The sequence below is a fragment of the Engystomops pustulosus genome, chromosome 3 (assembly GCF_040894005.1).
Source record: "Engystomops pustulosus chromosome 3, aEngPut4.maternal, whole genome shotgun sequence".
In the NCBI taxonomy this organism is placed as follows: Eukaryota; Metazoa; Chordata; class Amphibia; order Anura; family Leptodactylidae; genus Engystomops; species Engystomops pustulosus.
In genome coordinates this window covers 38,493,850-38,520,906 of record NC_092413.1, presented here as the reverse complement: position 1 = coordinate 38,520,906, position 27,057 = coordinate 38,493,850, and the positions used below count along the sequence as shown (strand labels likewise).

General features: G+C 41.4%; 1 protein-coding gene across 1 annotated transcript; it reads right to left on the bottom strand.

The window, feature by feature from the left end:
- Positions 1 to 1,765: 1,765 nt before the first annotated feature.
- LOC140121201 (beta-soluble NSF attachment protein) lies at positions 1,766 to 25,438 on the bottom strand. Its single transcript, XM_072140513.1, has 11 exons — positions 25,239 to 25,438; positions 19,129 to 19,208; positions 16,508 to 16,624; positions 15,651 to 15,697; positions 12,894 to 12,971; positions 11,954 to 12,009; positions 11,178 to 11,262; positions 10,219 to 10,323; positions 7,961 to 8,029; positions 7,738 to 7,788; positions 1,766 to 4,658 (listed from the first exon to the last, which is right to left on the bottom strand). Exons 1-11 carry the CDS (start codon positions 25,334 to 25,336, stop codon positions 4,554 to 4,556), a joined length of 891 nt encoding a protein of 296 aa, XP_071996614.1. The 5' UTR covers positions 25,337 to 25,438; the 3' UTR covers positions 1,766 to 4,553.
- Between the last annotated feature and the right edge of the window lie 1,619 nt (positions 25,439 to 27,057).

Sequence of the window (27,057 nt, the reverse complement as noted above, 5' to 3'; positions counted from 1 at the left end):
ATATATATTTTTTTTTATTCCCAGACAACCCCTTAATATGTATAATTTATAGTTCTAAAATCGTTGATGAAATCGTTCACATTTTAATATCGTCAAATTCAACACTGCTCCCTAGTGTACCATATTATAACTGCGAAACAAAAGGAGGCAAAATTTAAAACAAAAAATATACAGAAATACTGGTATATATATATATATATATATAGATTAACAAAATAGCAGAGATGTGATATACTTTATTAAAGAAAACATTTCCGGCGTTCTTCTGTTCCTCTTGCCTTTCTTCCAGCTTTTAGCAGTTTTGGTCATTCAGTTTTCAGTGTTGTTTGTATTTGTACCCCATGACCTGTAAAGTGCTACGGAATATGATGACGCTATAGAAATAAATATGAATTGATTATTCATTTAATTTATCTTAAAGGAAATCTACCACTTAGAAAAGCTCATTGTAAACCAAGCGCACACCCTTTAGCTGTGCGCACCCTGATGCAGGCCCTTCTCTTTCTCATCAAGAAAGCACGTTTGGTGCTCCTGCTCGTCTTCTATCCCGCCCGCTCTATTGGATTCAGCACTTCCCAAGATCCAGTGACGTCACCCGACTATAGGGGCCGCTGGCAAATGTGCAGTCAGCTCTCTTAATGGGCAGCCACCCGCTCCTCAGTGCGGCTGCAAGTGGCGATACCCGATGTCTGTGAAGCCACTCTCGGGTTTGTATTGTGCAGCCATACTGAGGAGGCGGCTGCACACTGAATGAACCTAATCGCTCAAATGCGAGCATTCCCGAGACCCGGGTGACATCACTCATGAAGAAGTTACAAGGTTTTATAGATAAGGAAGTGAAGTGCCTGCATCAGGGAACATACAACTAAATGTGAGTGTGCTTGGTTTACAATGAGCTTTTGTAAATGGTAGATTTCCGTTAAAGGTGGTGGAGTGTCCTAATTAGACTGCTAGATCCGTCTACAGGATGGAGGGTTTTTTAGACGTTTTCTTGACTCTTTATTAACGAAACATGAACTTTGTAAAAGTGCCGGAGGCGCTCAGGCGCCGCAAGCCTGAGCCTTAGTTTGTGCATGCTCCCACTGCAAGCCTTCTCCTGCTCCCAGCCAAGGAACAAGGCTCCGGTGGTGACGTCAGAGCCCGGGCGTGGAGAGTGGTGCGTGTGCTCTTACCTAGTTCTCCAGCCGGCAGGAGGAGGCTTGCAGCGGAGGGGCGTGCATAAAGTAATGTCCGGGGGAGCCAAAGGGCACTCGGGCGGCATCAGCCTAAACGCCAAGTTTACAAAGTTCATATTTTGTTAATAAAGAAGCAACAAAACGTCTAAAAAAACAGTCCCCTAGACCGAACAACCAGTCTACTTAGGACACTCTATCACCAGTAATTTGGTTGGCCATTTACAGCAAATTTTAACAGTCATAACCCTTCTCATATCAGTGTTTGGAGATGCCCTCTGAACACATGTCCTATTGCTAGTGGAGTGGTTATGGAGGCGGTCTGTATACAGTAAAATCTGCACAGCCCCCTTCATCCACCGGAAGCCAGCAGGACACGGACCATCACAGGAAGCCCTGAATCCTGCTGTACAGGGGTCACGTGACACTAGGTAAACTGTACCAGGGTTTATTTATGATATGAGTGACCCTATTAGAGTCTTATAATTACTTTATTAAAGTTTGCTATAATTGGCCAACCCCATAAAGTCATTTCCCTACAGAATATGTTGTACACTCTATTATTGTCTGAGGCAAAGAACTTGCACATTGCGTTTGCTGTTGCATACTGTCACTTTATTAACTGTACAATGTGCACACAAAAAGACACAGTATTTCCTGCTCAGAGTTATTCGATATAGGCTACATAGGAATACACCAAGAAGGAAGACAGATTGTCCATTATATTGGTTGAAAAACCGCAGCATGACATTTTGCACAACAGCTGAGGCATGCCGTCCACTATCTCCTAAGATATCCATTGAAATCTAATACTTTACGAAGACACACAGGACGAGACACGAGACTACAAAAACTATTGCGTGGTATTACTGTGACACGGAGTAGTATGCATATTCTCACCACTGTGCAAAAATACTGGATTCTGATCATCTCAAAAGAAGAAGAAAAAAAATTACCACATAAAAGAAAATCGTCTCACAAAAGTCAATAAGGTACGAAACAGTCAAGAGGCTTCAGAAGTGACATCCCGAGTAGAAAATGGGCTGTGCTACGCGAATCACATTAACAAATCATAAAAATACACGTACAAACACTAGAGGATTAAAAAAAAATTAATCTTATCTTATGTCCTGCTGTTTGTAAATTATGTCATAAAAAAATCATAGAGCAATGACTGAAAGAATTTCATATGAGGATGGACGAATCTGCCTATGCACAGTGAAAGCAGACAATGGTAAAAGAAAATCAGGTGATCCGATTGGCTAGATTTGAATTACTCCGGCCAAACAAAGCTCCGCCTCCGTAGATCATAAGGACACATTGGTCAAAAATATAGTCAACCACAAGCTTTGCCTTATGACATTTTAGACCTATATCAAATAATAGGGATCGTGTTGCTAGTAGCAACTTTAGTCAATGAAACTTTCACAGTGTAGACGCCTACTGGTTACTATGGAAAACAAGATAAGGGGCGGGGCTTGTGCCTGAGAGGAATCGCAAAAATGACTCTCAGGAAACATGATAATTTTCCACGCACCGTACCATGAGGTCTAGCTAAAAACACACCCACTACATACAATATTATAGACTAACACACAATTCTATCTCAATAGTAGATCTACAGATTAATTATCTACATTTCTTGTCTATAACTATATTATTCATTTTACTAATCAGTAAAATTCTATTAGAGGGAGATTTATCAGAAGTGTCGGAGGTAAAACTGTTCTAGTTGCTCATGGAAACCAATCAGAGCTCAGTTTTACTTTTATAAACGGCTGTGGTAAAATGAAAGCCGAGCTCTGATTGGTTGAAATGGCCAACTAGAACAGTTCTGCTCTCAAACTCTTCTGATAAATCTCCCCCATATTTTTCAAATTTTAATAATATGATATGATTAGCATTGAATCCAAACATGATTATATCTTGCACGTGGATGTATGGAAAATGCTAAGTAATAATCTTGATCAAGAGCAGATTGAGACGGTATCATGGTATAAGAAATAACATAATCCCTCCCATAGATCAGATATCAGAATGTATAGAAGATATGCGAGTTACCCAGGTAACACATATCTCATTTTACAGATTTTTTTGGAATTCTATACAGATAAGCCCTTATACTATATACGACTAAGGCCTGAAAGGACAATTATGATGTCTTCAACGTGACTCAAGTTTTAGCAGCCATAGATGAACCATAAACTATGTAATATCTATGTAATATAATAAGAATTTAGTAATGTCTAAAATATCTCCCATAGGTTTCTTTTAAAAACAAATCTGATTACTAGTGCAGAATAAATAGGAAAATCCAATTTGCCTCAATATCCTTTTCCTATCCTAAGCTTCATGTCAAAGATTTATGGAAGTAGATATGAAAGGAATATCAGCTTGGTGGCAGCTAATCTGTAACTCAGCTGGCATCACTAATCAGATTTTTTTGGAAATCTAAACAGATAAGCCCTTATACTGTATATGACTAAGGCCTGATATGTCTTCTAAGTGACTCAAGTTTTAGTAACCTTACCTGAACCATAAATGATGCCATGATGCTACAGTGTCAGTTAGCAATATTTTCAATAGAAAATAAGAAATCTGATTACTAGTGCAGAATTAATTCCATTTGTCTCGATACCCACTTTCTATCCTAAGCTTGATGTCAAGGACTTAGGCAAGTAGATTGGTTTTACATCATATTAGAGGGATACCAGCTTGGTGGCAGACCATATATGCTAATCCCAAAGAACTCAACTTGCACTAATAATCAGATTTTTTATTAAATCTACCTAGAGAATCATCTCACCCATTCCAATGTAAGTCGGATCACAATATACAAGAGTTTCAGTCTTCTTCTGTTATACATATATGTTTATAATACACAGGCAATCAGTGTCAGACTGGCCCACCAGAGCTTCAGAGGATCCTCCAGTGGGCCCCCGTTCTTACCTAGCACTGGTCCCCAGAAGACAACTTACGTTTGAGGCCACTAGGGTCTATTTCCTTTGGGATGATGAAAAGTGGGTCCCTACAATAATATGTGATCCCAAGGAACCCCACTGCAGGAAAAACTCACTAGGCACCATGTGTAAGTGACATCAATGGATAGGATATTAGGACAGCCCACATTATGGCTGCTTCCACTGTGCAGAGACAAGGGGTAAATTCAAAAAGAATAATTATTACACCAATTCCCTCTTTCCTCCCCAATTTTACATACATTTTTTGTACTATGAAATCCCTTCAGTGCTCGATGACATGCAGCCAATAACATTTGTGTTGTACTAAGGACTAGACTGGCACTGAAATGTAAAAGTAAATTGAAACTGCAGAAACTGGAACAAAGAGGGACCAGACATGTATTCATCATAATTCCCTTCCTCATTTCAAGTCCCCATCTCCATCTCCTTGGATTGATTTCTTGATGCGGAGTAACATAGTTGTCAGCCATTGATCCAAACGAGATATCGAGTCAAATTCTTTCACCTGAAATGGGATAATAAGAACGGTTACTGTATCTTCCTATCTAATATGGATACTGAAGGTTATGTTCACATTTACAAGAAATATTTTTTCTCCTGATTCATACAAAATAGAAAATGTGATTGTTTTGACTCTGCAGCTCCTGTAAAGACAATGCTTCTCCATGGTAACAGACTACAAACAAACTATGCGTGATCTGAGCCTGCAGCCTTAATACATATTAGATATCAGCCGAAGGCACCAATTTTTATAGACCCCAATGTAATGTGTATGGCAGACGTCAGGGAATCGGACATGGGTTGGATACTCCCTATCTTACAATTATGTTTTATTTTTTGGGGTATATTTCCTAAAAGGGCTCTCAAGTGGTTCAGTAAAGCACTGCTATGTTATGGCAGAACAGGCTTTAACTACTGGACATCACCATTTGGTTATAGCTCTGTTTTAGGGCGAAGATTTAATTTTTACTTTTTAGCTGGAGTAACCCTTTAATGCTCTGTTAGTCCACAACTACACAGTAAAAGTTCTATGTTCTGATTCTGTTTCAGTATGTATTAAAGGCCATATTCAAACCTCAGTCCCTGGCGGTTCCAAAGCCAACAATGGCACTGCACGCAGCACATATATCATCTTATAGCATCAGTTATAAGATAGATCCTGGTAATAAATGTACTTCACATTTACAGTGTGTCAAATGGGCGATCTTCTAGACACAGCACCTCCCGTTATTTTTTCCCTTGAATAAAGCTTTTTCTACTGGATATTAGTAAGTGCCGCACCTTTTCTGAATGGATGAATTTTTTCTTACAGAGCCTTAGTATAAAGTATAAAGGTTAGGGAGACACGTCGTAGTTATCCCCAAGCCAGGGAAAGTCCTAACACTCTGCGAGTCACATCCCTGCCACAGGTGAATGTTAAGATTCTGGCGAAAGTTCTGGCCCACAGGGACAATTCAGTCATCTTATCACTAATCAACCATGAGCACAATGGCTACATGCCGGGGAAGTCTACCGCATGAACTCTGTGCAGACTCTTCCTCAATTTATAGGTGACCCTTGATAATGCTGGGTTGAGGGTCCTGGACACGACCAGGGCTTTCGATTCTGTGCAGTGGCCGATATGTGTCTGGTGCTGGATATCTGTGGGTTCCCCAGGCAATTCATAGCTTGGACCTGCCTCTTATACATCTTCCCTGTAGTCTCTGTTATGGTCAATGGGTTCCACCCAAACATTTTTTGTTGGCAAGAGGTACACGACAGAGCTGCCCCCTCTCTCCCCTTCTGTACGCTACAGCCTTGGAACCACTTGTCGAGAGACTTAGGCATTCAGCTGGGGTCCAGGGACTGACGATGAGGGGAAGGGAGGGTGGCAGAGACAGTCAGCCTACATGCTGTAGATACCATACTCTTCCTGAAAGATTCAGAACCATCAATGAGCGCAGTATTGGAGGCAATTATGGAATTCAGCCTTCATTCAGAGGTTAGGATTAACTGGTCCAAATCAAACATCCTCCCCATAGACTGTGGAAGCTGCGGCTCAGCCCCTCCAAAGTCACCTCAGAGATCACTTATCTGGGAGACTGAGTAACTATTCTTTGCTGAATGGCCCTCATTTATAAAAGCCCCTGCGCTAGCTTTTTTGCCTGACTTTATACATTGTTTTTAGTGCAACATGATTGCATGTGTATTTATAAAGTGTCCACAACAACACATTTGTTTTGCGGCTGCACTATACCTGACTCAAAGGGGCGTTCCATTGGTTATCATGCAGTATCCGACAGAATTGTGTTGCATGCCCCATGTTAAAGGTGCACCAAAAAAAGTTGGTGCACTCTGTCAGTGCAGTGCGGGCGGCGCCAGATTCATGTAGAACATGCGGCACACTTTATGAATCTGTCGCCCCCTGTACACTACACAGGTAACTGCACATAGTACAGTTCACACTGTTTTTGATAAATGTGGACCATTGTGTTTCCCCTCTTGGCCTTGGTGTGTCAACATACTGGAGCGTGGTCCAAACTGCACCTCTGTGTTCCTGCCTGTGTATACTTGGGAAAAATGATCCTTTTACCAAAAATCCTCTTTATCTTATTACAGTCTATGTACCTTGCACCTTTTTCAAAAAGCCGCATGGCCTATTTCATCTGGGGAAGTGGGAGGGCTAGCATCGCCACCTATTTGTTGTTCGCCCGTGGGAGGGGTGGGACTCCGAGATTTTAAATTGTACTATTGGGCTTCCCAATTGTCACATTTTCCCTGGATGTTTAATCTGAAAAAGCAGAGGAGTGATTAAAGGAAATCTACCAGTACCAAAAAGTAAAACAAAACTACAGATACTCACCTGCGCTCCTCTTCATCTTGATCCCGGATCTTGTTTTCTCGAATCTTGAAACGCCAGGATCACGTAGAAAAGACATCTAATTGGCAGCCCTGAGAAAGCATTGCTAATTATGTATAATTAGCAACCGAGAGAACTGAACATTTCATCCCTGCTCTCCGGTCTGCTAATTATAAGTCTTTTTTAAGGTGATCACAGCGTTTCAAGATAAAGAGAAGAAAAGTTCAAGGATCAAGATGAAAAGAAGAGTAGGTGAGTATCTGTAGTTTTTTTACTTTATGGTAGAAATATGGGATAGGTGGCTTGAATCTCTATTTATTGCCTCCCCTAAAATTCTTATGAAAAGATGTAATTAAGAGTCAGGATTTGCCGCCCTCCTATGCGGGTGGACCTTGGGGCGTTGGTGTGGCGCAGGTGTCGTGTTTGTTTGAATTGAGTTATTTTGTTCTGACCCTCTGTTGTTGAAATGCTTGTTGTTATTGATGAACATGAACTTCTATTATACTTTTTTTACTCCAACTGTGGACATTTACGCTTGCATCACTATGGAGACAACTCCATTATGTTTTTGTTTGAGGTTGACCCCCATGTCTATGATGAAATAGAAAGATTTCCATAGGATTAAATGCAAATCCTGAAACCAGGTCAGGTATAAGCATATTTGACAACATGTAACTTCTCGGCAGATGAACGGCGTTGGTTGGATAACGATAAAACATAATAAATGAATGATGATGATACTTACAGCTTCAGTATATGCTTCGCTATTCTGTTCTTCATGAGCCTCCAGCAATTTCTACAGGGAAAACCAAGACAAAACTAATGCAAGACACTATGTACTAGATATCGCGTCTTATCTAAATGTCTCCCAAACATTCATTGTAAAGTCACAACTCCCCCCCCCCCCACTCCTAGCCTATTGCCCCATACATCATCCACTCTCCCTAATGACCTTGGCCCGCACTGACCTTTATTAGTTTACATTCCCTTGAATCGGAAAAGGCAGGGAACATTTCTTCATATTTTTCCACTGCGAGCTGGAAAACAACACAAGAACAGTGATAATCCTGAGCATACAATGTGCCTGATAAAAGGTGTTGAGAGGGATCCGGCTGCGTCACGTCATGTACTTGTGACCTCAGTCTGTGACATGTGCTGGCACTGGATCCAGTACATTGTATCAGATCATATCAGATAATAAAGACCAAATCCAAAATAATTCAGGACAAAGACTGTGACAGCAATAACAAAAAGTACAGGACACATAATAGAGCAATAATCCTAGCAGTGATCCGCCATACAGTAGATACTACATCTAATTCATATTGTACATAGCTCATCCATTCTGTATACCATATAGTGTATATACTGTATAGTGAACGGCCATACAGTAGATTATTACTAGTAGCCACATCATACTGTGTGTGTATTGCTCAGCCATACTGTATAGTGATCGGCCATACAGAAGATACTACTACCATAGTAGCCATATCATATACTGCTCAGCCATACAGTATATTGTATAGTGTATATACTGTATAGCGATCGGCCATACAGTAGATGACTACTATTACCCATGTCATTCTGTATATTGCTCAGTCACATGGCATACTGGACAGTTATTGGTTTAACAGTAGATACTACTAGTAGCCATGTCATACTGTAATAATGATTAAAATAATCTGTATTTATATAGCGCCGTCAAATTCCGTAGCGCTTTACAAATCTTGCTGTATATTGCTCAGCTATACTGTATATATACTGTATTATCATCGGTCATACAGTATATACTACTAGTAGTCACGTCATATTGTACATTGCTCAGCCATACTGTATATATACTGTATAGTGATCGGCCATACAGTTTATACTACTAGTAGCCATGTCATATTGTTCAATGCTCAGCCATACTGTATATATACTGTATAGTGATCGGCCTTACAGTATATACTACTAGTAGTCACGTCATATTGTATATTGCTCAGCCATACTGTATATGTACTGTATAGTGATCGGCCACACAGTATATACTACTAGTAGTCATGTCATACTGTATATTGCTCAGCCATACTGTATATATACTGTATAGTGATCGGCCATACAGTATATACTACTAGTAGTCACGTCATATTGTATATTGCACAGCCATACTGTATATATACTGTATAGTGATCGGCCATACAGTTTATACTACTAGTAGTCATGTCATACTGTATATTGCTCAGCCATACTGTATATATACTGTATAGTGATCGGCCTTACAGTATATACTACTAGTAGTCACGTCATATTGTATATTGCACAGCCATACTGTATATATACTGTATAGTGATCGGCCATACAGTTTATACTACTAGTAGTCATGTCATACTGTATATTGCTCAGCCATACTGTATATATACTGTATAGTGATCGGCCATACAGTATATACTACTAGTAGTCACGTCATATTGTATATTGCACAGCCATACTGTATATATACTGTATAGTGATCGGCCATACAGTTTATACTACTAGTAGTCATGTCATACTGTATATTGCTCAGCCATACTGTATATATACTGTATAGTGATCGGCCTTACAGTATATACTACTAGTAGTCACGTCATATTGTATATTGCACAGCCATACTGTATATATACTGTATAGTGATCGGCCATACAGTTTATACTACTAGTAGTCATGTCATACTGTATATTGCTCAGCCATACTGTATATATACTGTATAGTGATCGGCCATACAGTATATACTACTAGTAGTCACGTCATATTGTATATTGCTCAGCCATACTGTATATATACTGTATAGTGATCGGCCATACAGTATATACTACTAGTAGCCATATTCATCAAAAAGGGATCCAGCACGCATGGGAACTGTTTAATTGAAGCTTTTTTCTTTAAAAGCAGACAGCATACATCGGTGTGAGAAAAGCAACCGTTATCAGCTACAGGTCCACTGACCACTGCTCAGCCATACTGTATACTGTATATACTGTAAAGTGTTCGACCATAAAGTAGATCAATACTAGTAGTCATGTCATACTCTATATTGCTCAGCCATACTGTCAAGGTTCCCTTTAAAGCCCCTGCTGCTTCAGCAACACCACTTTAATCCCACACGGCAGCATAAACCTTCAGCCATACGTTATAGAATAGAACATATAGAAATAAACTTATTTTGTGGGAGTGATGACCTCCTAAGACCTCTGCCCTTATAGCTTACCTTGGCGTTGAGCTCATCTACAATAAAATGACAGAGGGCAGCTTTGAAGAAATATTCTTTGGCGCTGTACTTCAGCAGAGGATTATCCATTGTGCTTGTGCCGATCTAGGAAACATTAGAATTTGGATATGAGGAAAAGTTCAATATACTAAATCCCTTAAAGAAACTGCAAAGTTTGACCCAGAAGATGTTAAGGAAGGGGGGTCTTTGTTGGAGACATGTAGGAAATTGCCCCCCGTATTCTAGAATCTATGGTGTTCCACTAGCAGTGAAATCTCGTTTTATTGACACTTGTCCTGTATTTTTAGTCTACATACTGTATAATGTTGGAAAAAATAACTATTTCTGAATGAGGAATACTCATGTTCTCTATATCCTATTTTTGACACTTATTTTGCTGCTCATGAGGTAATTGTGAAATAAATGTACTAAGAACTCTCAATATTGTTGTGCTGTCCCTCTCTTATGCCTCCCAAAAATGTATCAATAACAGGGTGTTATCACTCAGTAGTGTGTCCCGGATAGTCTGATCACATTAGTACTGACTATTCAGTGACAGACTCTGTAGGGACACACCTAGTTGTCATTTTATTGATACTTTTATGGAGGGATAACAGAGGAACCAAGCAACACAGATTTTAACTATTTATAGATTTTAATAGATTTTCCTCCTTATAAATGCAGCTCTGCTGAGTTGAGCTGCAGTAACACACGTCAGCCACTACGTAGAGAGTGGAGCTGTGAAGCATTGATTCTGTTTTTGTGTGTTGTTTCTAGCACTAGCATGAGCTGACTCTTGGGGATCTAAGGTGTCAGACCCCAGTGATCTGATGACACAGTCTATAGATAAGGGGACCAATATGCACAACTGGAAAACCATTTAAGAAAATGTGTCAATTATGGTAAACTGGTCCATTGGAAAGATCACAACCAGGTTCTCTGGGCGGATCAGTACTAACCTGTTCATATATTTCTATTGCTTTCTGATACTGCTCCAGTTGAGCCGCGTACGCCGCCACCTTTAGCAGACACTTGTTTGCAGAGCTAAGATAAGAAATGAAATATACAGAAACGTTACACCCACATAAAACATAATTTCTATGCCCTATATTAGAATGATCGGGAGTTCCTATCTGCATTATAAGCCAGAACTGGACTCATAATTCAACTTATTTTTGCTATGTTAACAGTCAATAGATAAATTACTGACAAATAAGTAGAATTCCTTCCACCAGACCTTGTACATTTCAGTGCAAGGTCTTGTGTTTAAAGGAAATCTACCACCAAGATGAAGGACTGTAAACCAAGTACACTGACATTCTGGTGTGTTCCCCCTCTGGCAGGATCTGCTCTCCTTTTAGCTGCTTATGCCCTGTTTTTTTAAGCAACAAAGACTCAAACAAATATGCAAATAAGCCTGAGGGTCTCTGGTCTCCATTAACATCTATGGATCCCAAAGCCCATCAGGCTCATTTGCAGAATTTTTAAAGCATATTTTTATAAAAACAAGGACATGAAAAGCTGAAAGAAGAGCTGATCCTGCCAGAAGAGGCACACATCTGCATGTAAGAGTGCTTGGTTTACAATCCTTCATCCTGGTGGTAGCTAAATATTGCAAACACCAAACAAGCACCCGCCTGGCTTTGCAGCTGGTAGTCAGAGACAGCCCATTGCTCCTCTAAGAATTAAAGCCGCTCATTATAGAATAAGAGGCAAATCCTGCCACGACACTTACCTGTTGGACTCCTCGCCCTTATAGTAATCCGCTGACTGCTCATAATGTGCAACAGCCTATACAAAGATTAAAAAAAACATATAGTAAGGATTGCAATTCACTTGAGTGACTCTCAAATGTAAGTTTTTTCATCTGTTACAATTACACATTATAAGTTATACCCTGTGAATATACAAAAAAAGTGCCAGAGAGGTGGCTGGGCTGTTTCTGTAGCACCCATGAACATAACTGTGCCAAGTCTGATCACCTCTTCATACATACTCTGGCTTGTTGTGGAGATGGGATGGTGGTTGTGGGCTCCCTATCCTAGAGGTATATGCAGGCCTGTGGGTTAATTTTATGGAAAAGTGGAAACATTTATGGGGTTGTACAAATATAAAAAAAGAAAAAAAGCAGGAACTATGGAAGTAAACGAGGCTAAAATGCAAGATATTGGGCTGCACCCAGAGTTGGATCCCGGGGCTGCACCCAGAGTTGGATCCCGGGGCTGCACCCAGAGTTGGATCCCGGGGCTGCACCCAGAGTTGGATCCCGGGGCTGCACCCAGAGTTGGATCCCGGGGCTGCAATGTTAGATTCTAACTCACGGTGCAGTCTAGTAACCATCTGTCTTACCTCCTCCTGACCAATGGTTTCCTGGGTCTTGTGTTTGAAAGGAGGGTGTGAAAGGAGGGCAATGTGTTAACTTTGTTGTGTCTAAACCTGGAACTGTGGTGAAATCTGTGTCATGTTCTGCACTGCGTGATAAAGTATATCAATTTTGTTTCAGCATCAAGAATACTGAAATTTTTATCTTTGCCACTAGGGGGCAGTGTCTCCCCACAAGGTGATGCTTCTTATACTAGATAACTACGGTAGCCCCTCTTTTTATATAGCATAACAGTAAGTGTTCTCTGCAGGGGCCATCGTTCTGTAATGTGGAAGGGAAAGTAAATTCTTACCTTTTCAATATCTACAAGTTCAGTTTCATAAATCTCTGCAATTGTAATGTGATGTTTAGCGGCAATCGTAAACCTTCCCTGCAGCAGAAAAAAGAAGAGAATTTATTGCTATAGGCTTAATATGCAACACGGATCATCTAGTACAAGTTATTAGTTATTCTCCTCTCCTACCTAGGAACGTTATATAGTACTATGTCTGGCGCACAAGGGTAAAAACATCAAACAAAATAATATACAACTGTAGAGGCCGTAAAGTGTATAGCAGAGGACAGTTATGTATGAGACCTGGATATGTGAATATTGCTGGCAGAGAAGATTAATATGATTTCTATTGGATATGCTCCATATCTGATGTGTCCTGGTACCGGTTTGTTAACTAATTATCTAAAACAAAGGAATAATCACTGAATACAATCAACAAATAATTTAGTATCCATGAGCAATGGGAGCACCCACACTGGACTCATAAACTATGCTTCAAATGTAAATCCTCTGCTTTCTATAGGTTCCATATGTGTCGTGTCCTGCTAGACTGCAATCTACTACTCAGGGATTCTTCATCAGATTAGGCTCCCCTTATGCAACAGCAACAGGGTAGGGGGGCAGCTTTGTTTCCCAATTGTCAAAAACAAAGTATGAAGTACTGAATACAATAACAAAAAAAAATATTTATGAGTCCAGTGTATTCATGAGAAGTGCAACGGGGAGCACTCTTCTCATGAAAACACCGGACTCACAAACAATGAGTTTGGTGTAAATCCTCTGATCACTTAAACAACACAAAAAGAGTTTTTTGTACAACAAAAACTGTACACATGTATTTTAAAAAAAGCAAATATTACCTTGCTCTTACGTAGAGCGGCCTGATCTAATGCCAGATTTGTTTTAGAGGAAACCTACCACCAAATCTACCTAGGTTGCTAGTATTGTGCTAAACCCTAATCTATACGTACCTAAACCTAAAATACTTTCTAAACTAAGCTATACTTTATCTAACTAATACTTACTTCCACTGCCCAGAGAGGCTACTCCACGCCCCAGTAGTCTCTGCTGATAATTAGCATATTAGTTAAATAAGGTATAACTTAGTTTATAAAGTTTTTTAGGTTTAGGTAGATATAGATTAGGGTTTAGCACATTACTACCAACCTACCATCAGATCTAACTTAAAAGATTACCTGCAGAGGCTACTGGGGTGTGGTTTAGCCTTAGCTCCCAGTGCCTGGCCAGGCTAGTACACGCCCCAGTAGCCTCTGCAGGTCATTTACATATTACTAAAATGAAGTTTTTAACAAGTTAGGTTCCAGGATTAATAAATTACAGATTAGGGCAGAGGCAGGAGGAAACCACCATCAGGTTTACTTCTGACTCCTCATGGTAGGTTTCCTTTAATAATTAGATTTCTGATGGTAGATTTCCTTTAATGAAAAGGTACCAATCATTTTTTTTTAGTAAATAAAATAATAATTTTACTGTATGTTCTCCATCCATCACAAATTAAACCACTCCCTTCCCTCTCTTATACAGGTCAACATCTGCAAAGAGTTTGTATGTTCTCTCCATGTTTGTGTGGGTTTCCTCTGGGTCCTCTGGTTTCCTCCCACACATATTGGTAGGTTGAATAGAATGTGAGCCCCATGGGGACAGGGACTGATTTGGCAAACTCTGTGCAGCGCTGCGTAATCTGTGTGCACTATATAAATAAAGGAATTATTATTATCAGCGTTACATAGGTCCCACCTGGACATCCCTGTTTTACTGAACTGACTACCATATACCACTATAGTGATCTAGGTTCTGCTCAGCAGAATCTGTTTATTCTTTTGTGGATGGGACAGTGACACATTCATTTCAATGGACCAGTGCACATGATACATTGTTTAAGGGATCCATGGGGGGTTGTAGAAAACTCACATCACGTCCTATTCCTTTCCATATTTGCGTCATATAACCATCCCACAGAAGCCTATGGGAATGTGAGAAATACGGACACCACACAGGTGTCATCCATATTTGTATTTGTGGATCATTTGCCAGGAAACACAATCATGAGACCCTTTAGGGGTTTCGGACAAGTTAGCCTTCCATCTTTTTTTCAGGGAACCCCTTAAAACGGAAGGCTTGTTTTATTTTTGAGGACATATGGCACGGCTACGGAATACACAATGATGACACATGGACTGCAAACACAACACGGATCCTTTATTTGCAGCCTGATAGCAGCTCACATGTAGGCCAAGTCTGCATTCACACTGTGTGGTTTGGTAAGGACAGCAGTATATTTAACATAGGGGGTCTGTGAATGATGGACCGTGTGCTGGCAGGAATCTACAGAGCGTCCACAGTGCAGAGGACATGCCTGCTCATGTTTTGGGTTGAGGCAGGGGCTCATTGTAGAATTTATCACTATGATGCTCAAAGTCCCCTCCTCTGCAATGGAGCTGGTCTGTGAAATCCGTCCGGGGCATGATCTACGATTCCAAACTGAACGGAACCGAAATGACCTAAAGTGTGCTACGCCTGGGCCAGGATCTGGGTATAGCACACATTGGGCTGGAGAGGTGGTGGGATGAGCGCTGCTCACCCCTCCCCTCTCCACAGGAAGCAGTGCTACACAGCCGTACTCACAGCCAAAGATAGAGCATACGGAAACGTCAAGTAAAACCATATCAAATAAGACAAAATGAGGAAAAGAAAACACATTACAGAGCGACATGTTCTAGTACTTCATGAGATCTGTAGAAGGTTATTCCTTACCATATCTGTATAAATATCGATGGCTGCATTTAAGCAGTTGATGGCCTCTGAGGTTAGCAATTGGGAAAGACAATGAAGAGCAAAAGTGACCAAAACAAGGAAGTTGAAATGTTATCGAGTTCAGATGAAAATGCAAAGTCAGTGCGGTACAAAGATTGTTCATAAATATTACGACAATGGTCTTAAATGCAAGATCATCAGCGTTAAAACTTAGATTGATTGGTTCGGGTAACATGGTAAATAGTCATTGCTCTAGTCATAGCAATGTCAGCGGTTCTGAGGCTCTTCTTCATGCTGGAAGAAATTCCGTAACTGTAATAGAAATTAGACTTCTACTGGAGTTGGTCTGATCATAGTTATTCTCATTAGTCAACTCTAGATACCCATTTTATATACAGGTTTTATGAGCTAAGAAAGTCTCCCACCTTTGGTACCTACATGTTTCTGGAGAACGGAGTTTTCCTGACTGCCGTCTCACTGGCAATCGGAAAAGAGAGGTAGGTGGCCCAAACTGTGCATGTGCGAGGATCTCCATATTATAATGTGTAAAGATTTGTGAATGTACCATATATTCAGTGCAAGATAAATCCATTTGAGCCAGGGGTATGTATAGATCTAAAAAGTGTATTTCAGTTGAGAATGAATATCAAGCTATTGATAGTCATAAATAAATTGGTGGGATCCAATACTCATGGATAGAAACTGAGCTGCAGTTCCCAGAGCTGACCACTACAGAGTGAATGTCTTGAGTGTAGGTCCCCTCCAATACTAACCCCCGATCTGATGTAATATATAGGATATATACGTTAATAAACAACAACTGCATACACTATATGGGAACACTTTGTGGCCGTTACCTTGAGGATCCGCTTTCTTATAGGCGTTCCCAGCATCCACAAAGCTCGTGGCCGCGTCGTGTTTGCTGGTCAGCTGCATGTGGAGTTTGGCCGCCTGACAGAACGCGTTTCCTGCGGCTAGAAAACACATTAACAGGGATTACCACGGCAGTAAAGAAAAATGCTCCAACAACTTCTTTTCATTGACACAATGGAAACTCTGAATATTTAATGGAAATTTCTCTTATGACCTTTGTGATTGTTACCAGATTTTTAAAGGTCAGTAAGTAAATCAGTAAGAAGACATTGGGGCTCATTTACTTACCTGGTCCCGGTACGCGTTGTCCATCGAGGATTCGGATCTGCCGGGATTCACTAAGATCGTGCACCTGATATCCACCAGGTGTCGCTGCTGCGCCGAGGTCCACCCGAGTTCACCTTCTTCTTCCCGATGCATGTGATAGCTTGATCTTGCGTCACAAAACGTTTTTTTTTAAAATTCAGCGTTTTTTCAAATCCGTCAGGTTGTCCGACGGCCAAGCCAAAATCTGATTGCGTGCGCCAAAATCCTGGGGCAGTTCAGGGCAAATTGCAAATCGCTGGGAAACCTGCCGAAAGTGCGTCCGACGGACCCTTAGTAAATGTGCTCCATAATGTCTCTTTTCCCCCTACCTATGTAGTGTATCTAGCAATCAAATTAGTACATGTGTTTAAAGGAAGCCTACCATGAGGAATATACTATCAGAAGTAGACCTGATGGTAGATTCCTCCTGCCTACCTCTCCCCTAACCTTTAATTAATAATCCTGGAACCTAACTAAAAACTTTATTTTAGTGATATGTAAATTAACTGCAGAGGCTACTGGGGCGGGGAGTAGCCTAAGCTGCCAGTGCCCGGCCAGGCTAGTACACTCCCCAGTATTCTCTGCGGGTAATTTACATATTACTAAAATATTTTAAGTTTTTAAGGTTTCAGGATTATTAAATTACAGGGAAGGGATTAAATCCCTTCCTCATCCAATCCCTACCCTTCCGTGGTTGAACTTGATGGACAAGTGTCTTTTTTCAACCATATAAACTATGAAACTATGATTAAGGCAGAGGCAGGCAGGAGGAATCTGCCATCAGGTCTACTTCTGATAGTATATTCCTCATGGTAGGTTTCCTTTAATACTGTATCCAAACTGTATAATACATGAAACTCACAAAATGAAAAAGATTTTACAGGAAAATGTTAAAAAAATGAACGTTTTACTCATAAACTGACTGTAAGGTGTGATACGTAGTCAGAGAACATGGCACGATAGCTTCAGCAGCCGAAACATCCGACAGCACCATAAGAATCCACTGGAAGCGGACCGCCCCCTGATTTGTGTCACATGAAAGCCGATGCGATTGCGCCAAAATCCGACCGCGTCCGCCGAAAACCCTTTTAAATCCTTGTTCCAGTGGCGCAAAATGGAAATCGTTGGGATGTCCGACGAAAGTGCGGTCTGCGGGGCCCTTAATAAATGAGCCTCATAGAAGATTGTATGTCCAAATCTGGAAATATGCCCCCCATATGTTAAAGGAACATCCCCCATTCGAACTGGTGCCGGGTCATGATGAAATTCCCCAACCACAAAAGCCACGATCATGTAAATTTATAAAATGGTCTAAGAGAAGAAGCCAATCAAAGCATAGCTTTCATTTCACAAAGACAAGATTTATTAAAACAGTATTCTAATGTAAGGGATTTAGGATATGTCATAAATATGTGATAGAAGTAAATCCCATCTCACAGACCCACACAAGGGTCATCGGACCCCTTTCCTGCAGATGGGCCGTATGGCGAGTTTGCTGTTCAAGTGTGGCCTCTCCCATTCAAGTCTAAAGAAAAATATTCGACTATTTTCGTCCATTGATTTGGGTGAATGGTCTACTCCACAGTCAGGTCTACCTTTGCCCAACATGGCTTCTTCTGCAACCCCGGTGGTTATGAGGCAAAGCATTTCATCTGATTCATTCAACCCTAACTACAATTTAGGTCAAAGAGAATATCCAAGACCACTTTTTATCACTGCAATCCTAAGGCGACCAAAACACCACATATGCTGGAGTTGCCTCTTTCCACCCACTACTTGTACAAAGTCAGATGAAAGACATAAGATCTTTGTGAAAAACATTCACTCTTCTTTCCCTCTTTCTCTGCTTAACCCGAGATCAATAACCCTGAGAATTGATTTCGAAACTAAAACCTCACTAAGGCTTTGCCAGAGGAAATTTAATGGTTGACACCCCCCAGTAGGTGTCAGCACCAAGCATGGTATTACCACTGGGTGTTGCGGCACCTGGTCTCTATGAAGAGCCCTCTTCTTACATCCTCATAGACCCGTGACACACAGATATGTGATGGAGCGTTGGTGATGCAGTGGTTAGTTCCTAAAAATGCAGGTAAGTTCCTAAAAATCTCCAAATGATGTATTTCAATCATTTCTCCCCATGCCAAGTTGGTCATACATATCTATGGAGGGGTTGTAGGTGCCATTCATGTACTGGAAAGTAAAGTAGGGTTGGATAACATCACAATGGGCAGTAATACCTAGAAACTCCTGGTGTAAGTGGAGAAAAGAAATCCTTCTCAGAAACACTTGAGACACTTACCGCTCCAGTTCTTGGCCATCTTGAACATGTTTGCGGCTCGGGCATACATTTCACAGGCTTCTTCGATCTTGGTGTTGCCACTAAGAAAAAAAGAAAAAGTTTTCCTTTAGCATTTTTATGTTTATTTACGTCGGTCGGATCATAGTATCATAGTATATAAGGCTGGAAAAAGACGCCAGTCCATCAAGTCCAACCTTTAAGAATTAAATAAATGTTTTATCCCCATAACCCGTGATATTTTTTCTCTCCAGAAAGTCATCCAGGCCTCTCTTGAACATGTACATAGAGTCGGCCATAACAACCTCCTGCGGCAGAGAGTTCCATAGTCTCACTGCTCTTACAGTAAAGAACCTTTGTCTATGGCAATGGTAGAACCGCCTCTCCTCTAGGCGTAGAGGATGCCCCCTTGTCCTGGTCACAGGCCGAGGTATAAAAAGATCTTTGGAGAGATCCTTGTACTGTCCGTTCAGGTATTTGTACATTGTAATGAGGTCTCTCTTCAGTCTTCTTTTTTCTAAACTGAATAATCCAACATTTTGTAATCTGTCAGTGTATTCTAATCCCCCCATTCCCCTAATAATCCTGGTTGCTCTCCTCTGCACCCGTTCCAGCTCTACTATGTCCTTTTTATACACTGGTGCCCAAAACTGTAGACAATATTCCATGTGTGGTCTGACCAGGGATTTGTATAAGGGAAAAACTATGTCTTTATCATGAGAATCTATTCCTCTCTTGATACATCCCATAATTTTATTTGCTTTAGCAGCAGCCTCCTGGCTCTGGTCACTAAAATTAACTTTACCATCCACCAATACGCCCAAGTCCTTTTCATCTCCAGTTTTACCAAGTAATTGTAATTATACTTTTTGTTTCCATGGCCCAAGTGCATAACTTTACATTTATCTACATTAAACCTCATCAACCATTTCTCTGCCCAGTCCTCAAGCTTTCACAAATCCCTCTGTAATGCTAAACTATCGACCTCTGAATCCAATGATGCCTCCATCCACTCCCAAATGACTGATGTCCGAGTTAGTGCCACCTCACATAACGAGTGGGCCGTGGGCGCAGTGCTGATTACAGGGGACACTAGAGGAGAGCAATGTGCCGCATTTTTGACAGAATCTGCCATAAGGGCCGCAGATGTAAACAAAGTTTAAGGGAATTTTATGCTTGTTATTTATTAGTAACTAAAAAAACTTTCCCCTGTACACCAGCACTATCCAACCACTGGGAATAACCAAGTCCAAGTCTGCAACTGCAAAACTTTGTGTAAAAATAAAAATTAGATACCTTTTCCCTTTCCCTCACAGTAGTCCTATGCTCTACCAGCTCTGAAGATGGAAGGCGCAATATGATGACATCATCACTCTGCTTTATAACCACTTACAGCAGGGGGAGAGAAGAGGATAGGACTGCTGCGGGGTGGGGGAAAGGTGAGTAATAATAATAATTCCTTTATTTATATATAGCGCACACAGATTACGCAGCGCTGCACAGAGTTTGCCAAATCAGTCCCTGTTCCCAATGGGGCTCACAATCTAATCAACCTAGCAGTATGTTTTGGAGTGTGGGAGTAAAGCGGAGGAACAGGAGGAAACCCACCCAAACACATCTGAGTATTAAAAAGAAAAGAAGTTGGGTGTGTGGGAGGCATTATATGGAGGCAGCTAGAGAAAAGCGCCATTATTTGTAGAGGGTTATGAAAAAGGGAGCATTATAAGTGGTGGCATCATGTGAAGGGGGCCTTATAGTATGTTTGGGCTACTAAAAGGGGACATTATATATTGTAAATTCCAGAAAGGAGAGGGGAGTTATTATACTTTGTGGGCACAAACAAGAGTGGTGCCAGGTACAGGGTAAGGGCAAGGCTTACAAATTGGAAATTTTCACCACCCACAACGTGTCCCTTGAAGAATTTTTTTGCATGCAGCTGGTGCCTGGTTACAAATAGGTTTGAGGACCACGTAAAGTAAGGCCCAGGTAAATTTTAGTCAAAAATCTGCCATGTCTGCTAATTTTAGCGGGATCGGCTTACTATTTAATGTTTATTGGGTTTTCCTGCAGAAGTTGGGGATGTAAGGATTAGGTCAGTGGATTTCTCTTTTCATTGTATGGAGCCACATGTGAATGTGGGAGGCCGGAGGGATGGCCATTACATTACATTATCGTACCTTCAGCCATATTCTCCTAGCCTCTTACGATCCCTATGGCGATCCCCAGACACACAATTTCTAGCTATAATTGAAACTTCTACATCCTTGTGGTGCATCACCGAGACATCCAGATATGGTTATAATATAATCCAAAGATCATCTGCTCGATATCTACACCAGTCCTCAGCTTCACTACGATAGGAGACAGGTGGTGCACAGCCAAAGCTAACACAGACTCCTGACCTCAATCTTCCCATCACATCAGCTGCTTGTACGTGTACAAGTCTGGATTAACGTGCAGCAACTTGTATAATGATGGGTTGCGTGTCCCTAGACGGATCTGACATCAGCCGCTCTCTCAGGGGTCAGCGCTGGAGTCTTCATGCTGGAGATGAGGATTTTGCTCCAATTATCACATTTAGTACAATCCAAAAGTGTTATACAAAAGGTAAATGCAGGATAAATTTCACACACTGTGTATGTGGGCGAACATAATCCTAAATAATCACGTTCCAGATTGTGCAATAATAAAAGAAAGTAATCGGCTCAATCTCAGGGCTTCCTACGGCCTTTCCTAAAGTACAGGCACTAATGAGGGCCGTGTGATATTCAGCGCTCAGAATAAAGTATCTGAAATTGGAAATGTCAGACCATGTTGTAGTCTGTAAATACCATATACCGGACTTATAGTACTGATAGTCCTTCGTGCCTAATATTGTCTGGGTCCATCACCTACTGGCGAAGTGACCAAATGTCAAATGCACTCCACAATATCCTGGTGAAAATCAGGACCTAAGGTGCCACTACATCCCGATAGGGTCTCTTCACCAAATTAATAAAGCATATGGAACCGATTTATTTCCTTCCTGTCCCATGTCCATGGCCTCACATCTAGCCAGAACAGACTGTGCTGCTGAAATGCAATGGCATGTAAACGGTGTTGTCTACAGTTGGGTGTCTATTCTTTTTGGTAGAGACTTACTGGATTGGCTATTATCCCATATCATATCACTAGGCTTCTTGTAAGTCAGATGTTGATGTAGATGAAGATCTTTTATAGTTTCCCTTTCACACGCTGGAGAATGTGATTACATATTCCTTACCCAGATGCTACAATGTCACCCAGAATATCATCAAAAGATTGACAGAATGTTGCTGGGACTGTTGATGGTGGGGCACTGCATTTCCTGATCCCTTGTGTGAAGAGGTGCCAAGGCTGTGGAAAATTAATCTTGGATCTAGAGGTGCTCAGTTCACATTATACAACAGTTTTCTTTTACCTGCTATGGTTCATTTTGTGTTTGTGTCACCTGTACAGCAGAATAAAGATACGGCAACTAATAGTCTCTCAGAATGGATTAGTTGTCACCCGGGCCCCTTTGAAGGTGGATTCCTAGGGGACAGTTTTCGGGGTAACACCGATTCATTGAATTATACCTTGAGCAGGGCCTGAAGGGAGGAGCAGGACTCTAGGTTCTAGCAAGGTTCTAGGAATACAACGAAAATTAGTCACTCTCTTCCCTCCAGGCCCGACACCATGTATCATACAATGAATTAGCTGTGACGGAGTCTTCCTTTAAGTATTGATTATCCACCCTGTTACCTTTCAAGGAGATTGATTCCTGGTCACAGAAAAAGTGGAGCAAGGGAATTAATGAAGGAACAAAAACATTGTGAATATTGGGGATTTTTAGATCTGATTCCAACGTTTTTGCTCAAGAACTGCAAACATTACCCCTTGGAAATTGGCACCTTATTTGTCCTCCACTTGCAAGGGCTTTCTGTATAAAGGTCATTGCCCTTCCTCCATTGCTAAGCACCTCATGTTTGGGGGTGGCAATGGTGACAAGGGTTGGGTGGGTTTTATCAATGTCATAGCATGCGATTATTGGCTCTAGGAGAAGCATCTGAAACAAGAAGGGGGGTGGCAAGAGTCCCCCACTGACGAAGGTTGTTAGAGAGCATCGACTAAACCATATAAACTAAAATATAACTTTTATTTCATAAATTAAGAATAACAAATGTGGAAGGTGTGTAGTACTACACCAAATTCATGTGCGTTAAAAACATTCGTACTGGCCCCAGTTCATGGCACTAATCTAGGGCAAACTGAACCAAGGTCAGACAGTATTGCAGGGGTAACAGGCTAATGGATAATAGAGAGCCCTTGTATGTGCCAAAGGCAGGCTGGTGCACCTATTATCCGGCCAACACCTCATGCATGAGATGGAGAGAAATTGTTAAAAATAGGTATCAAATCCCCACCACAGTGCAGAGCGGAGTGTACATCCTGCACCAGGAGGGGAGAGAAATACGATGGAGACTATCGGCTGAATTGATGTAGGACATGGGTCAACTGGTCGGCTAAACTGAAGCCACAATGGGATAATATCAGCTGCAAAGGCTGTATAGAACCCTAACTCCTCAGCGAGTGCTGCTAAAGATACTCAGATCCTACGCGTTTCCTGACAATTCCCCGTATTGATATCAACGGCCCAAGAGTGGCAAGAGTCCCCCCTACAGTGTGCAGCCAAAGCCAATGCACTACTATGTATCATCTTTTATAACAGTTTTATCCTTTATCACATGGAACCCCCTTATAGGAATTAAGGTTTCAAACATTCAGGATCTCTAGTAATGATGCAGAGATAGTAGCCTGACAGCACTAATGTGCACAGAGAGGGGCGCTCACCAAAATCTAGCAATGGAGGTCACGGTGAGAGCATCATCAATATGAGAGTGATTTGTCCCAAATGTTGAATGGGCCACAACGCAGGGACATTGAATTATATGTGGATTTAAAATGTTTTTCATAAAAGTTATACCTTAGCACCCCCCCTTTACTTACTATTCATAAGGTCCAATTATTTATAGTTTTTATTCCATTTGTGATTTCTACAGACAATGTGAGTAAGCCCCCCCCCCCCCCCCGAGGGCACCCCTTATATTTAAAAAAAAAAGGTAAAAATTACATAACTGTTACCCTAGCAAGCAGAGGGCGGGAGGTTATCCTATAGGCCACATCCTGGGCATGACCCGCAGCTTGAAAACCGCCATATTGAATCAATGGCAAAGATTTAGAATGTAGAATATCAAAGACCGGAACTGTCTCTGAAATCCATTGTCACAATCAGATTTGCACGTTCACTCTGATGTGTTGTCCATGGTGCTGAACACGGAGCTGAGAGTTCTGTGGGGGAGACTTATCACTGAAAAACTTGCGTAGAAGCAGTGAAATAATTAGAATTGTGAATACGCCACCACCTCCGTGCCATGTGGACGTGAAGGGGGCATAGAGGGGCGTGGCAGCCCATGGAGGGGTGAGCACAGGGCGACCCGCCATGTGCCCCTTTTGAGAAACCATCGAACTTTAGTTCATCGGTCTTCATGCAAAATTACGCCAGGTCGGACCCTTGCTCACCGGCCGGGCCGCCCTCCAGGTACATCAAGAGGCCATAGCCGCTATGGACACCAGCGTATGATACATCTTCCCCTGTGTTTTTGAAGCAAATCTTATTTCTGTAATCGATTTCTGAGATTCCGGTCTTTCTTAACTTCCCAATGTAAAAATTTGCCCTTGATCACATATGGCAGATTTAAAGATGGCAGACACGTAGCCTAAAAGATAGGCCCCCTCACCCTGTACTTGCTGGGGGATCAGATATGTAATTTCCCTTTTGACTTGTGACTCATCCTGTAGATAGAAATGACTCTTGGAATAGATGTTATGTATAGAGAATATTGCAGCATTAGTGATGTCATCAGAGACTGATGACATCATATGTCATAATGATAAATATGTCTATTCTAGAAAGATGATGATCCCCGTCTATGTACAGTGACACATCAAGGCCTGACACGGCTTCCCCTGCTCCTAGCTGGGAAAACACCTCTCCCTCCCCCTTCTCCATGAATCCAGCAGCAGCAGCATCCCCTCCTCCTCCCTGCTCTCACCCGAAGAGACCCCTCAGGAAGGACTGCGAGGACTTGACCCTCTTCTCGGCCTCGGCCATGAGCTGCACAGCTTCTCGCTCTTTCCCGGTGCTGTCCATGTCTATTCCTTGCAATCTCCGCGAAGCTTCCAACCTGCAGCGCAGCCTGACCTGTATCCTGCACCAATACACGGACACTGACCCTTAGCGGCCACCGTCTATGACAGCTCCAGCCGCGCTTCTCCATGGGAAATGTAGTTCTTGTAGTATCAGCGGCCATATTGGATGAGGGCAAACTCCGTTCTCTTCTAAATTTTTGTAATTCTTATTTATTATATAAAACAACCTGTAGGTCTTATATATATATAAATAATATTGCTGGTCACTACTCAAGCTGCATTTGTACACATTATAACGTTTAGGTCAATAGGTCACAGACTGAATCCCAATGGAGGTTAAATTAGTTCATTTACACTATTTTATTTCAATAGTAACCAGGGTTTTATTTTTATTAGCAGAGGCGTACTGAATAATTTTCCAATCTGGTCACCAGTTTATAAAGAAAAAAATACATTTGTAATCCTGGATAACCGATTTAAGCAACGCATTCAGATGATCTGAATGTAGCCATTATGGTCTGATATCTATGGATTAAGCGAAGAGGGGATTTCTTAGGGCTCATGCATTCGACCATACATGGTAGCTGTAGACTGGCCTCACAAACTGCAGTCGGGTCACAGCCGCCATTGACTTACATTATGTACCGTGTCATGTGGCAACACTGCGGAAGATAAAATAGATCATGCCCAGATTTGTGGCACGGCCACCTGGAGGGGGTTAGGAGAATTCAGGCTTTAAATATTCCACCCAGATGCGGCCTGTATGCACTTAATGTCTAATAATCATGATAATTATTATGTCTCATAATGTCTCATGAGCGATCATGGTCCCCGTAGACTTCTATGGGGAATTTTATCATCAAGTTTCTGAGGTAAATCTGTTCTAGTGGCTCATGGAAACCAACCAAAGCTCAGCTTTAATTTTATAAACAGCTGTAGGAAAATGGAAGCTGGGCTCTGAACAGTTCTGTTTTAAGAGACTTCTGATAAATCTCCCCCTATGTCTCCTGATCACGAAGCGTTGAGCACACGGTGTGTCACCACTTCGTGACTAAGGGTGATGCCATACATGGCGTTTTTGGTACGTTTTTAAACATCCGTTTTAAGTTCCTTTTTGGCCGTTTACCATGCGTTTGGCTGCTTACAACCTGTTTATCTGTTAAGATAATTGGGAAAAACGGACTAAAAACAGACCAAAAACTCCATGTGTGGCATCACCCTCATGGCGTTTTGAACCCATTTTTGGTCCGTTTATAAGCAGTCGTTAAAAAATGCATGTGTTTACCATTTTTAATTGAGGTAATTGTTAAAACCTGTCAAATCCAGATGTTTTTAAAAACGTATGCGTTTTTAACGGACTGCTAAAAATAGACCAAAAACGGGTTCAAAATGCCATGTGTGCCATCACCCTTAGTCTTCCTATGGAAGTGTGAAGATCACTTACCCTCCTCCTCCCAGCCCTGTACTCACTGTGAATTTGGTCCGGCCGAGCATGCGGCTGCGTGAATGCACAACACTCAGAATGACTCTTCTCCATCCATGTGAATCTGATCTGAATACAACGTTGAAAGATCTTTTTCTAAACAGTGTTGAACCTCCCAAAATATAGAGGGACATCATAGTGCAGCTATTAAGATCCTGGATTACAGGAAAGTGATGGTTTGCTGACCTTAATGTTGAGACAGGTTTACTTTAAACGTGTGTAAAAAAAAAGTTCACAGA

What these genes read in the sequence shown, in the direction of transcription:
- LOC140121201 (XM_072140513.1), bottom strand. Translation starts at nt 25,336, where the DNA reads ATGGACAGCACCGGGAAAGAGCGAGAAGCTGTGCAGCTCATGGCCGAG. An exon ending in GATGGCCAAGAACTGGAGCG is followed by an intron (nt 16,625 to 19,128) that starts GTAAGTGTCTCA and finishes TGTGTTTTCTAG; the next exon opens with CCGCAGGAAACGCGTTCTGT. An exon ending in TAAGAAAGCGGATCCTCAAG is followed by an intron (nt 15,698 to 16,507) that starts GTAACGGCCACA and finishes TGCTAACCTCAG; the next exon opens with AGGCCATCAACTGCTTAAAT.